Below are 15,126 nucleotides of genomic sequence, written 5' to 3'. Positions count from 1 at the left end.
AGTTTCTACGAGGACACCTTTATCTCCGGGTGTCTACTGTTGTCAAGCAAGTTCAGGACCCCATGAAACCAAATATGTTTGTCGAATACCAAGCAAGGTGGCCTCGCAGACACCAGGTGGTTGGCTCCATTTGAGAGGGTTGTTGTTTGGCGCTGCTTCATGTAGGTTTATAGGTCATACGCAACCGCTGTTGTACTGCGCGACTTGGTAGTTGTTGGCATAGTTTTGTAGTCGAAGCTTGCATCTGCAGTTTTAAAGTACAACTTTGGGCAGATGCTGCAGCTGCGAAGCAGGCGCAGGAGATGACCACTTAATAAAAAAGGGAATTACTAGTATACCAAATATTGGCGTCTGTATGGCAATAAACATTACGGCGACTCGCACTTTATTTTCCGACTTCTGCTAAGATGGATAATATACTGAAGTACTTATCCATCGGCTTGCTTCGCATACGCTACATCCATCCGATAACCCCACTGAGACTTTGGCTAGGACAAACAATAGGACAAATTGATACTTCTCTTGATTTCAGTATGGTGTACCACAAATGCGTCCTTGGACAGACTCTTAGGACAAAAGTTTGGTACACTATACTGAAATCAAATTTTGTCCCACCATTTCTTCTACATTATGTAGTAGTAGCAAAAGTCTCAGTGGGATAATGAGCCACTGAAATCTTCCAGTATGGAAGACTATAGTCTTGTTTCAGTTGGTAAAAACTAACCACTAAGACTCAGGTCGATTGAATCATACCTACTTAGTACTGCGAAAGAACAAACTTAATCTTTTTTCAAGCAGTCCTCCCAGCCTAACGTAACACCCCCCTATATCTCTTGGCACTACGACCAAAGCTTACATTGAGCTTCGCCATGGTGAAAGTTGCGTTGGGAATGCTATCTAAAAAATCGAAGAGGAAATCTGTGACGCGCGCAACAAGTTTGGTGCAATCTGATTGGCCATTGTAGTCAGTTCTCGCATTCTCCACAGCACCAAGGTTGGCATGGCATCGATCGCTTCCAGCGCAACGGCGGGGCCCAACGGAGGCGACCAACTCGCGGACTCTAGTGAAACCGAGACCGAAGACGACCTGGACCTAATCTATTGGCCCTTCTACTCCATCGGGGCGCCGGACGATACGTTGGTTCCCAAGGATCCGATCTGCCGCTCCATCAGCAAACTTCTCGGCCAATTACCGCGCAATGGCGGCGAATACGCGTTCGGGGGTATGGCTACAGTGCTGCCAAGTCTTCCTGGGCTCTATATAAAGGGTGTTGGAGATACTTCACTCCCGTTGCGTCGAGAGAATGCAGCGGCGATTGAGAGCCGAGGCATTAAACTGCGTTGGGAAAGAAGGACAGTGTTGCAGCCTTTGCACCGCATTATGTGGTGCACGCAGCTGGCACTTGTCGGACTGTGAACAAGTGGAAAGTGGGTATCGGTTGGTGATGCTCTACTCTCTGTGTTTGCACCCTGATACGCAGTTCAGCGTTGGAAGAAGATTATCTGGCTCGGCTCGAAATCAGCTCGTAGTGGCAATTGGTGAGCTGACAAAACGAAAGAAGGAGGTGCAAGCTGAGCGTGCAACCGCGGGTGAGGAGACCATTGTTGCCCTAATGTTGTCACCTTCGTGCAAGAAATCTGAAGTTGAGTCAAGCGGGTCTATGGTGCTTACCGGTGAGGATCGTGAGCGATTTGAACTGTTGACAGCAGCAAACGCCCTTCTTCCTCATGAACATCAGCTGAAGTTGTACATTGTTTGTCTTCGCTTCAAGTTGCTGGGATACGATAAAGAAGAGCAGGTGCAAGAGAGCATTTTGTGGTATTCGACGAGCGGTGGTGAAATGGATAGTAATCTTCCCACTTCGCCTCAATGGACAAAACGTTTCAGCTTTTTGAATCCAGGGAATAAAACATTTGGACAATTGTGGAGAAGTAGTCAAGCCCATGGCGCCCGCGTACATGAACGGCTTTCGATCGTTGGGAGGCCAATGTGGGCGGATACAATACGTCCCCTAGCAGTTGCTAGAGGTGTCGCTAGATTCTACAACGATGATATTGTGACTCGAATACCACTCAGGAACCCGCAAAAAATATCGACCCAGTCGCCGAAATCTGGACCACAGCAAGACACCAAGGAAACGAGGAATAAACGCCAGTCGGCACAAGTGGAACTCTGCCAAGACCTCGCTAACAATATCATCGCTTCCGGCGATATCACTTTGGTCGAGCCTTTCTTCAAGTTCAGTTTTGCTCGACAGAAGGAGAAGCGTACAATAATCCCAGCAGTTGCGGACATCGTGAAACGAGTTGGTTGGGACAACGTGTCTACGTTTCTTCTCGGTGGCATCAGTGATGAATCGTTTGAGGATCGTATTGGAATTGCAATGGGTCTGGCAGAGCAACTCGATGCCAATGCAATCGCGCAGGAAGCTCTTACAACGTTTGCAGTTGAGAAGGCGCGAATGCTGTTTTGCACGTTTCCCGAAAAGCTGCTAGCACTACCGGAATTGCAGCTACTATTCAAGCACGCCCTGGCTTGTGCAGATCCAGAAGTGTTGGTAAGCGCAGCAGCACTGTTCAATGCATTTGGTGGGAAGCAGCTTGGCTCAATTGTTGATGCCCTGTCGAAAAGTGTCGACAAATCAACTCCACCGAGCCAGCGTATTCCAATTGCTCCTATATTTCTACGACGTCGTCACTGGTTGATCAAACAAATTGAACGCATCAAGAATATCGAGCGCGTCGACGATCCATTTAGCTGGGAGATGGTAGACACAGATTTTCCTGACGCTGGTGCGATTGCAACTTTCCTTCAGGGGCCAAACACATGTCTTATAATTCGCGGGTTTGGTGCTATCGACGACGCTATGGATCGTATCAGTGTGTTGTCTGCTAAGATCATCGCGCCGATCGAGATAACAGCACACTATGGAGATCTGGGTGCGAATGTTCAAATATTGAGGAATGCGGTTCAAATATTGAGGAAATGCGGTGTGCGCCAGTCGAAATACAAGGCGGAACTCGAACGGTTAAACAAGCTGCTCGTCAACGAGAATACCGCGGATGAAGGCGACACGGTCGGATGTAGCAACAACACTACGGGCAAGAAGAGACCACGAGACGACGAGCCTCATGTCATTGAAATTGACGAGTAAGTAGATCTCAGGAACCGACGAGGACAGCTCCATGTTGGATGTACTTGAATGTAAATGTAATTCGTCAACTTACAAGTACAGTATTTGGGGTAGTTGAAGTAGTACGTTTTTAGCACGCTGATTGGTCAATCCAGGCCGGTTTTTAGAATTGATCGTCATTTCCCTACTTCCGCGTCCAGCGCCATGCCTCAAGCCTCCCACTGGCCGTTCGGCCATGTCAAGCTGCCTAGCCAAGTGTCCGTCTCCAGAAGGTCCGTCTACCAGGAGCTCAGTGACCTGCTTCGCCAGGTTCCGCATACCCAAGACGTATTGTCGTTCGGAGACGCCGCCCCCATGCTCCCTGCTCTACCAGGTTTAATAGTTGAGGACATTGGCCACATTTCGCTTCCATTGCGGGAGGAAAACGCTGTTTTGCTACAGAGACAAGCTCAACAACGTCACGGCAACTTGTGTCTGCTGTACCCGAGCCAAGTAAAGATGACCAACCCGGAGTGGGCGAAGGGTCTTGAGCAGTTGTGCGGACTGTGTGCCGAGAGACTGGGGTATAACGATGTCGGACTTTCGCCGATGATGACGATGATGCTGTTGTTTGGAAAGGGAGGTCGACTTGAGGACCAACAAGCCCCTGACCCCGTCGGGTGTTGTGTCGCAAAACTTACGGTGCAGCTTCCGTCATGTTACAGTGGGGGTGATTTGGTCGTACGCGAAGAAGCTGGATCGGATGCGTTACGGTATACGCTGGGGAAGGAGGACGGTACGGCTGCGTTTACGCCCCATTATGCAGTGTATACTACGGGAGAGTATCGTGCTGTGGAGGAGGTAACGAGTGGATACCGATTGGTGGTAGTGTATTCGCTCTGCTTGCCGATGGGCACATCGTGTTTGAGTAGAAGGGAATCAAGCCGTTTGCTGCGAAGTCGGGTCGCTGAGGCAATCAGAAAGTTGAGAGGAAAAGATGGCCAGCGGGCTGCGAGAGCGGACCCTGAAGCCAGTACGGCAATTGCAACCAAGGCCAAGCGTGGAGATGACCCAATTATCGCAGTGATGCTCATCAATTCATACAAAACGAGCAATATTGAAACTGTTGGCTGGAAAGCTCTTTCTGGTATTGATCGTGGACGCTTCCGGTTGCTACGAGATGCCAACAACATGCTTCCTGAAGGAGACCAACTGAGATTTTACATTGCTTGTCTCCGGTGTAAACGGGCGGGGAATTCGAGCGAATCAGACGAAACGAATATTGGAGAAAGCGTATCGTGGTACTCGATAAGTGGAGAAAAGCTTAGCGATACGGACTCGATCGCTGTTAAGTGGACCGAAAAGCTGAACTTCCTCAACCCTGAAAAGGAAACTCTGGACAGTCTGTGCGGATCCAGAAACGCAAGCCTTGATCATGGCCATGGAGAGCAAAAAAGTTTTGCGGTTGTTGCCTGGCCTGTTAGTGCTGACGCGAAGAACTCGCTCACGTTGATAAGTAGCGATATCACTACTGGAGCTGGAGCTGAGGAAAACAATAATTCTACTGAGCCACCCGACGCAGCAGAAACAACGACGCATTCCCCAGGCCAGCTTTCAGAGAAGTTAAACAAGTCGTCTGCGCTTTTGTTGCTCTGTCGGCAACTTGCGAAGACCGTAGCCGAGTCGGGCGACCTATACCTTGTTGATAAGTTTTTCAGCAAGTACTTTGTTCGACTTCAAGAAAAAGATGAACTACTCCCGTTGCTGGCCGAAATCGTGCGGAGATTTGGCTGGGATGATGTCAGTGCATCGTTCCTTAGCTCCATCAATGATCTGCCGTCGGAGAGTCGGATGGGGCTCGCTTTACAGTTGGCCGATATGCTCGTGGATAAACCAGCAGCTCACACGAGGCTCACGATGTTTGCGGTAGAAAGAGCCCGAACATTGTGTAGCTCACTGCCGGAAACCCTTGCGTATTCGTGTCATCGTGACTTACTGTGGAAGCACGCTATGGTCTGTGAAAACCCACAGGCGCTCATTGACGTAGCGAGTCTCTTCAAAATCATGGATGGAAATCTGCTTGGCCCAGTGGTGGATTATTTGATGAAGACGTCGTTGCCGAAGCACCACGCCACGGGTCTTCTACCTGTTGCTTCGAAACGCCGTCGGTGGTTGCTTGATCAGGTTAACGATATCATGACACCATTTACATGGGAGATCCCCGATATCAACTTTCCGGATGCCACTGCAGTTGCGAAATACCTGCAAGGACCCAGCACTGCTCTGGTTATCCGCGGATTCAGAAGTCTGGTAGATGCACAAGCTCGGGCTTCGCTTCTGCGCCAAAAAATCAAGGCTCCGGTGGAAATTGCAGCTGAGGGCAACGGGCAAAATGCAAGCGTACGAATTTCCAAGACAGGTGGGGCGTACGATCCTCGAGCGAAGGAGATCCCAACACTGCTGGCGCAGCTTGAGATAATCGGGGTTTTGGTCTCATCGATCGCAGCAATGGACACCGCATATCACTCAAGCTAATTGGCACTTTGACAGGGCGATCCTTTAGCCAAAGCTACTATGTGAGGGGATGCGGAACCTCTGCCATTACATTGAGTAGCCTTGCTCGTGTGTATTGAATTTCGTATGGATGTTTGGTCTACGTTGGTGTGCTAGGCATCGCTGTTGTCCATGGAAACAAACTGTACATGATCACGAGAAAACAATTTCAGCTTCCAAGTGCCAGAAAAAACCCTTCGACTGATTACTGGTTGTGGGCAGCGTCCCATTCCACCACCTTCGGGTGCTTCTTCACCTGCTTGAACACACGCTGCAAGTTCGTGTACGAGTCGGCGATGGTGGTCGGGAATCCTGGCACACCGGTCTTCCAGCCGAGCAGCACGCCGTAGATGGCAAGATCGGCCACGGTGAGCGTCGAGCCAGCCGCGTAGGGGCCCTTGTTCTTGATGATGCGGTTCTCAAGGAAGCCCAGGGTCTTGGCTACCATGCCAGTGGCCAGCTCGCCGCGCATGGCCAGCTGCTTCTCCGCGTCCTTCTCGCGGAACGAAGCGCCCCAGAGCGGGAAGTTGAACATATCGTCAAGGAGCGCAAAGATCTCGTCAATGCGGTACGCAGCGACCGCGTCGGTAGCCGGGTACAGCCCCGACAGCGTTCCGGCGTAGCGAAGGATGGCCAGGGACTGAGCAATGACATCACCGTCCACCTCGAGCACCGGAAGCTGGTTAAACGGCAGCGAGGGCTTGCGGTTTGCCAGCTCCTCGCGGGTAATGCGTTCGTCCTCGAACTCAACTCCTCCGATGAAGAAGGCGAGACGAATGGGCTCGGCGCGTCCGGGATGGGGCATGTAGGTGAGCTTGAGCTTGGGAGCGTTGTGCTGCAGCGTGTACCATTCCTTGACCTTGGGGTGGTTGGCGACCTTCTCGTACGCCTCGTTCAGCAGCTTGTAGCCGTCGAGCACGATCGTGGGGATGAAGTCAATGTAGCCGGCGCGCAACGACTTGACCCAGGTGTAGAGCACCACCTCGTGCACGTACACGTCGTCGGACGTGAAGGCCGGGATCTGCTTCATCTTCTCGAGGCGCGCCTCGATGAGTCCGGCGTAGCGCGGCAGCGTGGTCGTGGCCAGCTCCTCGCGCATGGCCTTCTTCTTGTCGGTGTCCGACTCGCGGAACGACGGGCCCATCTTCTCCTCGACCTCGCCCATGGCGTGCAGCACCTCGTCGATCTTGAGCGCGAGGTAGGGCGCGCTGACCGGGTAGAGTCCTCCCAGGCGGCCGGCGTAGCGCGCGATGGCGTGCGATTGGGTGAAGACCTCGCCGTCCACCTCGAGGATGGGCAACTGGCCCAGGGGCAGCGAGTCCTTCGTGGCCTTGAACTGGTCGTAGCTGACGCGGTTGTCCTGGAAGGGCACGCCGCCCATGTAGAAGATGAGGCGCGGCGCCTCGGCGCGCCCGGCGGCGGCGAAGTACGTGAGCTTAATGGACGGGAAGGCGCTCATGTCGGCGGCGGTGGTAAGGCGACTTCGGGGGATGGTCCACGTGGAGCGAATTGCGGAATGAAGAGGCGGAATGGTATCCGCTCGAAGTGGAAGTGCGGGGCACATTTTTGCCACCGATTGCGTCTACGAACGCGGATGACGTTGGATTAGTACTAATACAGTAGTATAATATATAATATGTCCGAAGAATCAACAGTCTATTACTATATTAATATGACAGTTTCCCCAAGAAATTACTATGATAGATAGGTGTTCTTTTTCAGCCGCGACTAGTATAATACTATACGTTTGCTAGTTTGTCCGGTTCGCTAGACGCCTGTGGTTGGACAAGAACGTGTAATATAGTAATATAGTTTGATTAGTATGGAATTTTAGGTCTTGCGAAGAGCCTACAGTTCTGTACTAGTAAGTAAGCGTTTTACGCTCATTCATTCTACTATAGTAGTAGTTTGTGAAGAAAATCGGACTGCTGTTACTATATTGGTATCAAACCCTGATGACGTCATCATTGAGATCAGCTGCTGCCACCGAACAATGTTAAACTGAAGAATGGGACGCAGGTTGCACTTTGAACACGTAGCACCAGACGCGGCAAGTCTCCGTTGTAGTGCAACCCGAGGCATGTTAAATTATAGTGAAGGGGCGGTGAGCTACTACAGTATTATACAGCAGCAGTTTAGCTCAGGCAGAGCGAGCGGAAGCCTCCGAAGCCGATCTCGGAGATGCGCGCCACGCCCAGCACGCCCATGACGCCGCCGCTGACTCCGATGAAGATGGCAATGAGGAAGATCACAAGCGCCGACTTGCGGTACTTCTTGATCAAGTACGACATGCCCAGCTGGCCGATGAGGCCGGCGATGAAGCCGACCGTGCCGTGCCACAGCGCGTGCTCCACCGACAGCGTGCCCAGGATGATAAACTGGATCGTGGTCGCGGAGGACGTGAACAGGATCATGGACGACGAGGTGGCAGAAGATACTTGTGGGATCAGCCCCATCTCCAGCAGCAGTGGGCCCTTGACCATGCCGCCGCCAATGCCCAGCAGGCCGGCAGCTACACCAGCCGCAGTGCACAGCGCCGGGTACTTGATCACCGCATGCTTGGTCCAGACCATGTCGCCCTTGGCGTACGTATAGTCGGAAGCCTGCAGCATCGCATGGAACCGACTGATCTTCATGCCGAAGTAGATCGTCACGCCCATGAAGAATGGGAACGAGACGACAATCAGGGACCAATAGCCGAAGGATCCGCACGAAAGACCGATGACACTGGGTGTGCCATGGCCGCCTTTTGCCATCGAAAACAGCACAAGGCCGACCCACGTCAGAAACAGCACTCCCATGTCCGCCATCGGGACTGTGCGTCGTGCCTTGGCAATCTCCTCCACGGAGAGAAACTTCACCGGCCGCTTCTTGTCCTGCAGACCCCAGCTCATCAGAGACTCGCTCTCGTTCTCATCACTGCTAGCTTCCTCCTCGGTGCTCGCCTCTGTGCTGTTCGAAGAGCTGTGGTCCTCCTCACTGCTGGCCTTGCCAGCCAAGATCTTGAGTCGGAGCTCCTCCTTCTCCGGCGACTTGTAGGATTTCCACTTGAGGTAGGCCCGCGCTACAGCCCGGAACTGCTTGAAGTTGGACTCGTAGGGAAGCAACCGCCAGTACGCCACGATATCGCTCACGATCTTCGTGTCCGCGTCCGCCTCCTCCTTCCAGATCGTCTTGCCTTTGCTGTACGTGCGCAAGGCCGTCTTGGTCAGCAGCCACACGATGCACAAGGTAATGAGCCACTCGGGGAAGACGGCGTTCATGTTGACGCCGATGATGGTGCCGGCCAGCGTCATGGGCTCCATGAGCAAGATCGTCTCGTAGTCGATCAACGGGCGGCTGCGAACCAGCGGGTGCCGCTTCCTCACGTTCAGCAGGAAGCTCGCGATGGCCCCGCCGAAGATCGTGGCCTTGGACAGCGGCACAGCCTCGTGCGAAGACATGGACATGGTCATAATGTACAGCGGCACGAGCAGGCCACCACCGCCCAGCCCGGAGCCGGCGGCCACGACGCTGGCCAAGAAGGCACTGATCGAGCCGGCGATCTCCTCGCGCGACAGCGGGAACAGCGCGTCGTCCACGCAGACGCCGGCGCGGCACGTGCTGTGCTCGAGTCCCTGCGCGAGGCAATCGGTGGCCGCCTCGCATGAGACCTCGGGCTCCACGTCCAGCACGGGCGAGTCATTGACATTCTGCGCGAGCGCCGAGCTCCAGCGCGCGATCAGGAAGGTCGCGGCGAGCAGCAGCAGCGGCAGCGGGGGGCGCGGCGCCATGGCGGGTGTGCGGCGGCGGAGGCAACTGGAAGTGCGCGCATTACGGCGTGTCACGGCCTTTGACTGGAGCCGCTCGCGTGGACAAATCAGACGGGATTATTGGGCGGATCGCGCACCAATCGCCATCAGGATACGCTTGGCGCTGTCACGGCTAGCGAAATGCGGTGTTTGCTCGGTTCACCATGAAATCTTCACCGCAGTTGGCTAGGTAGCACGCATGCTAGCAGTGGCAGCCTAGCAAGCGTGACGGTCTGGTTGATGTAGTGGTGCTGGCAAGATGACTGTTGATGAAGCTTTGGGCGGTGCTGGCAAGACGACGGTTGATGAAGCTTGGGTGGTGCTGGCAAGACGGCGCTTGAGTCGTCGGGAGATAAAGTGGAAGTGAAGCCAGCGAAGAAGGAACCAATTTCGCCATCTCGTCGGTCGTGTGCGGTCTTGTGGAATCCACGGGTCTGATTTACTCTTTTCGATGGCCTGAACACAAAGGCGACAACCTACGATACGTGTACTACACACGGGCTGCAGTGCATGTGAGCTGGGGTTTCCTGCTTCTTGAGAGAACGGATGCACCAACCATTGCAACCGACTGGCGAGTGCAGTACAGCTGCTTGTTGGGCCGACGCGGTTGCCGCGATAGGTCCGTGCGAACCGTATTGCAAGAGTTGTGCTCTCGCCATTCCCAATGATCGACATCAGCATCGCAGAATCAAAAGCAGACGCGGAGAGAGGTACAGTACATGAACAGTATCTCTTTGTTGTGGAAGTTGGTGACGGTGCCGATACTTGTATGATTGCCTTCTCACAGTCTCAAGCTCAGATTTGACTGTGAGAAGGCTGAAAGGAAGTCATTCAAGTGGCACCGATACCGAAGAGAGCGACTCGGGTAATGTGTACATGTACGTCGACTCACTGTTGCAGGTGACGACAGCCTAGCATGCGACCCAAGCGCAACCGATTCGCGGCCACGTCGCTCGACGACATGCTTGACAAGCAGCGCGCGATTCGCTGCAGTCGTATCGCCGTCGAGCGTAGCCATATCAGGAAGTGCAAGAATCGTCCTAAATGTGGCTTCACTCGCGCGCGCGGGGCGACTGCAGCCAGTCATCGCCGCGGAAGGCAACTTGGCTTTCCGTAGGCAAGCGACTTACCAATCCTGGCGTAGGCTGCGACACCGAGCCGAGCAGGGCAATGGAAGCGTGCCGCGCTCGATGTGAACGTTCCTGTCCTTTCTTGGTGTGCGCCACACCACCGCGTGCGTGGAGGGCTCCGATCCAGCCGAGGCAGTTGTGAAAAGCCGAGAAGCTAAACTAAGCTCATCCAGTCCTAGTCCACCCGCCACCTTCGAGTTACTCACGCCATGAGTCCCGTCAAGGTGCGCCTGCCCTGCCTGCCTTGCGTGTGTGTGTGCCTCCGCTGACGCCGCCGCTTACTGTACCGCCTCTGATGCCGCGCCGTCCATCCGCAGACGTGCGTTGTGCTGACCTCCTCGACGGTCTCCATCGCCGAGCAAAAGTACGAGATCGGCCACCTGAAGCAGCTGCTGGACGGCAACAGGATCACGTACACGGAGGTGGACTGCAGCCTCGAGGAGAACCGCGACACGCGCAACCGCTACTTCGAGGCCAGCGGCATCCGCGGCAACTATCCGCAGGTCTTTCTCCAGGACCCGGAGGGCAAGGACATCAAGTACATCGGCTCCTTCAAGGAGATCCAGGTGCGACAGGCTTGCTGCTACTGCTTCCTGCAGCCCTGGAAGCCTCTGAACTCACTTGCTGTGTGCTTTCGCCTGTAGGAGCTCAATGAGATGAACGACGTGCCAGCTGAGATCCTCAAGGCTAACAACATCCCAACGCTCAACACCGTCTTCGCCGGTACGTGCTGATGCTCCAGAGAGTGGATGGAGCCTTCCTCCTGCTGTGCCGTTCGCCGCTCATTCTTTCTCGTGGTTGTGTCGTGGTGTTGCTGCAGACGTTTCGAGACGAGCGTGGAGCTAGCCGTCGACTGCAGAGGCGAACCCATGAAGACAGCAACGCACGAAGAAGCGCCACTCGAGGCTGCAGTACTGTAGAGCGAGGCGCTCTCTACGTGTTGAAGAGGAGAGCAGTCTTATGCTTGCCCTGCCGCCCGCTGATGGACCTTGCTGCCTCCTTAGAGCCACAAGCCGTTGCACCACAAGTTTTTATTCAAGAAGCAGACGCACGTCGGTGCTGCGACGCACCCCACCTACACGTATTAAGAAGCAAATAGATCAACTAAGCACTTCCTACTTTTTTTCGTGCCGCTGCAGTAGCGTTGCTCCGCGCAGTGGTGAGCTGTTCACCCCCGTGCGCATGTGTGAGTAATGTTGAGGAAATAAGCAAGCATGAACGACGCCGCGGCGGAGCTGCGCCTGTAAGCTCTGAGATGAAGCCACGCGTTGACTCACGCGCTCGAGCGAGGGGCTCCTGCCTGCTTGTGGTGATGGCAAACAACGTTGAAAGATGCACGAGCAAGCTTTTGAGTTTCTCCGAGTAATATTTTGCTTATGATACACGATGCTCTACTGCAACTCAACGAGGAGAAGGACACTCACTCTCCTTCAGCTACGAGCAATCTGTCTCTGCCCGTGTGCGTCCGATAATCGGTCTAGCTCGCTTCTCGAGCTCGCCGCCTTCCTTGTCTTGCAATGTCTGACAAACTTACGCCGCCACCATCAGGCATCGCAGCACATCGGCGGCCTTCTTGGGGTCCTCAGCAAACTGCTTCAGCGCCTTCTCGCCAATGCGAGACAGGTTGAGCTGGCGGATCTCCTCCGTGATCTTGCCCTCCTCAAACGTGATGCGAGAGATCATCTGGAACGAGAGAGGCTCGTTACTGCCGCCGTAGTGCGGGGCCAGCTCAGCGAAGGGAGCAGTCAGCGGTACATTCTTGGCCGCCTCCTTCTTCACGCTCACTTCCACCTCCCAGGTCACGAGGCACTTGTCGGTCGAGTTGGGCATCCACTGCACCGTGTACTGCTTGATCTCGTACTTGGAGAAGACACTGGCACTAGACTTCTTGCTGGCGACGATGTCGTTCATGCCGGCAACGCGAGCGCCACTGCTGCCGTACAGGATCTCCGCGTTGTCGGCCCAGATGCCACGTGCACTGGACTCGAAGGCAGAGCCGTCCACTTCGTTGTAGGCGCGAATGTACGAAGACAGAGTAGTGTTCTGCTTCTTGCGGAGGTCGTTCAGCTGGGCCTCAGTCATGGGCTCGTCCTTGGCGCCAGAGTCCTTGCGAGCCATCTTGGCCTTCAGCATGCCGTTCTCCTTCTCCAGCTCCGCCGTGCGGTCCTCGAGGAAGTTGAGGCGGTCCTGCTTGCGCTTGCGGCACTTGCGCACGCGCTCGCGGTTCTTCATACGGCGCCGTTCGTCCAGGTCTTCCTGGTCTGACACACGGTCGGAGTTGGGGGTCACGCTCAGGCGTGGGTCCGCGGGCTGCTGCAGCGCGGGGCGGTTCATGTAGTCGTACATGGGCATGTTCATGTTGGGCATTCCCGGGTGAGGCATGTGACCGTGGTGCTGCGCGCCGTGGTTCATCTGCTGGGTGTGTTGGTGGATCTGCTGCATTTGCTGGAGGTGCGACTGCGGCGGAGCAGGCTCCTGCTTGTACGGGTGGTCACCCATGGGCATCTTGGGCGGGCTGTTGTTGGAGAAGGCGCCGGGGAAGCGCATCGGCACCTTGGCGCCCGACACATCCTTGGGGGTGAATCCCGAGGGGGAAATCTTGTTGTTGTTGGCGTCCGCGCCACCACGTGGCGAGTAGCCCGCGCCCGGGCGGTTCATGAAGGCGCTCTGGGTCTCGGTGGGCGGGGCGTTGGGCGCTTGGCTGAGCCCATTGACGTTGATGCGGGGCGTGAACCCGGTCGTGAAGCGCGGCGTGAAGCCCGAGCGCGGGGTGAGGCCCGTGCTGAAGACGCGCGGCGTCAGGCCGGTCTTGAACGTGCCGACGGGGCCGCAGAAGTCGCGCAGGTCCTCCATGCCGAAGGTGCGCGGGCTGAGGCTGATGGGCTTGGGCAGGCCGCCGATCTGCTGGCCGACGTCGCCGCTCATGTAGCCGGTGGACGAGAGCGCCATGCCGTGGCTGGCGGCCACGTTGGGCAGGCCGAGCTCCTCGCGCGCCGAGTGGAGGCCCATGGACATGGCCGTGCTGGTGCTGGTCGGGAGCGGCTGGACGGGGGTGGGCGCTGCTGCACTCGGTCTCTGCGAGTGCGAACTAATTTTTCCTGGGCGGGCGGCGAGATCGAGCTGCCGCGCGTGGAGGAAGGGGGTAGAGCTACGAGTGACGGAGACTGCTGCGTGTCAAGCGGATCTTTCGCAACGACCAAGCTTGGGCGTGGGCGTGAGTGCTGCGGCGTCCGTGCGGGCTGGTGTCTGCGTGTTCGGGACGCAGCACGTTACACGTAGCGGGCAAAAGAGATTATGTAATGATGGGTAGGCTGTGCTCTGCTCTGGCCCAGAGCTCCGGCTCGGCTGGTTGGTCCGTCGGCCGTTGTGAAATCGCGGGCGGGCAGGAGCAGGAAGAGAATCGAGGCTCGGTTCAAACCGCAGCGGGAGAGCGCGGCTTATCGGATTCCAGCTGGGCGCGTAGGCTGTCGCACTTTAGGGAGAGAGTTTCAGACCGGTCCCGGGCGTCTGGGGAAAGAGCCGGCGCGCGGCAACTTGGCTGCAAGAAGCGTTGAGCCCATTGACGGTGCTGCTGAACGCCGGGCGGGCTGCGGAGCAGCGCTGGCTGCACCCGCGTCAGCGCTATCTAACACGCCACACGTTGGCCGGGAAGTTACAGCCTCGGCGGCTGAGGTAGGCAGCGGCGGCGAGCGCTCCGGGGTCGACTCGCTGCGCGGTTGCCGCTGGACGGCACGTCAGCCGGGCAGATGTCCTCCGCGCAGTATCTTTTCGAGCCGATTGTCCAACCGCGGCGGCGGGCTCTGCAGCGGGCGAGCTGGTGCCGGTTGCTGCACCCTTCTCGGGCGCCAGCAGGGGCGACGATAGTGGTTCGCGCCGACCGCCACATGGGCGCCAACGTGCCGCGCCGGCAGCTGGTAGGCAGTTCAAAAATTAGTGCAACTCGGCGAGCCCCACGTTGCCGCGCGCGGCGGCGTTCGTCTCAAACAGCGCGCGGTTCGGCATCCGCAACGAACTGCGCTGACGGAAACAGCAGTGGCTGTGATTGCCAGCCCCACCGCGATCGATATTTCCCTTTTGCTGAAGCTGCCGCGACGAAAGGGGGGGGGGAATCCAAGCTCGGCACGCCGGCTTTGGCCGGAGCGGTCACAGCGTGGGCCCGCTTGGAGCGGTCTCTTGCATCGTGGCGCGGCTGCCGTGGGATCAACTATTAGTATTAGGGGCCCTACAATTGCAGTCACGCTGAGGCAGACCGACAGCAGGATGGCATGCAGGCTGGATAAAATCCGTTCGGAGCTACTCTGCGCGCTATGCTGCCGTGTTATCCATTAGCGCGCCAAACGAGCTCACCAAGAGATCGCTCCGGTACAGGTCGCACCGGTGCTGCTGCCGCCGTCGCCATCGCCGCCGCGTACTATTATATCCGGACCACGCTGGACGTTTCGTCGTTGGATACGCGTGGGTGATAGCGCTAACGGCTTCTGTCAGTCGAAAGATACTGGTGGAAACCGTCCCTGATAACGAGTAGCCATGTCTGCAATG

The 15,126-nt window shown here is 56.0% G+C and overlaps 4 protein-coding genes across 4 annotated transcripts; 1 reads left to right on the top strand and 3 right to left on the bottom strand.

Moving 5' to 3' along the window:
• Positions 1 to 1,000: 1,000 nt before the first annotated feature.
• On the top strand, positions 1,001 to 5,648 carry PHYSODRAFT_473192 (hypothetical protein; the record flags this gene model as incomplete). Its single annotated transcript, XM_009517009.1, has 4 exons — positions 1,001 to 1,270; positions 3,522 to 4,146; positions 4,198 to 4,351; positions 4,571 to 5,648. 4 exons carry the CDS (start codon positions 1,001 to 1,003, stop codon positions 5,646 to 5,648), a joined length of 2,127 nt encoding a protein of 708 aa, XP_009515304.1.
• A 223-nt stretch (positions 5,649 to 5,871) lies between these two features.
• On the bottom strand, positions 5,872 to 7,153 carry PHYSODRAFT_554350 (hypothetical protein; the record flags this gene model as incomplete). The annotated part of the gene is made up of 1 exon (XM_009517008.1): positions 5,872 to 7,153. The coding sequence occupies exon 1, from the start codon at positions 7,123 to 7,125 to the stop codon at positions 5,872 to 5,874; it is 1,254 nt and encodes a 417-aa protein (XP_009515303.1). The 5' UTR covers positions 7,126 to 7,153.
• Positions 7,154 to 7,801: 648 nt separating this feature from the next.
• Positions 7,802 to 9,439, bottom strand: PHYSODRAFT_469591 (hypothetical protein; the record flags this gene model as incomplete). The annotated part of the gene is made up of 1 exon (XM_009517007.1): positions 7,802 to 9,439. The coding sequence occupies one exon, from the start codon at positions 9,437 to 9,439 to the stop codon at positions 7,802 to 7,804; it is 1,638 nt and encodes a 545-aa protein (XP_009515302.1).
• PHYSODRAFT_284177 (hypothetical protein) lies at positions 9,388 to 13,830 on the bottom strand. Its single transcript, XM_009517006.1, has one exon. The coding sequence runs from the start codon at positions 13,600 to 13,602 to the stop codon at positions 12,118 to 12,120; it is 1,485 nt and encodes a 494-aa protein (XP_009515301.1). The 5' UTR covers positions 13,603 to 13,830; the 3' UTR covers positions 9,388 to 12,117.
• Between the last annotated feature and the right edge of the window lie 1,296 nt (positions 13,831 to 15,126).

This window comes from Phytophthora sojae (assembly GCF_000149755.1).
Source record: "Phytophthora sojae unplaced genomic scaffold PHYSOscaffold_1, whole genome shotgun sequence".
Taxonomy (NCBI): Eukaryota; Oomycota; class Peronosporomycetes; order Peronosporales; family Peronosporaceae; genus Phytophthora; species Phytophthora sojae.
Note: the sequence above shows the minus strand (reverse complement) of the source record. Positions and strands in the feature narration are given on the sequence as shown.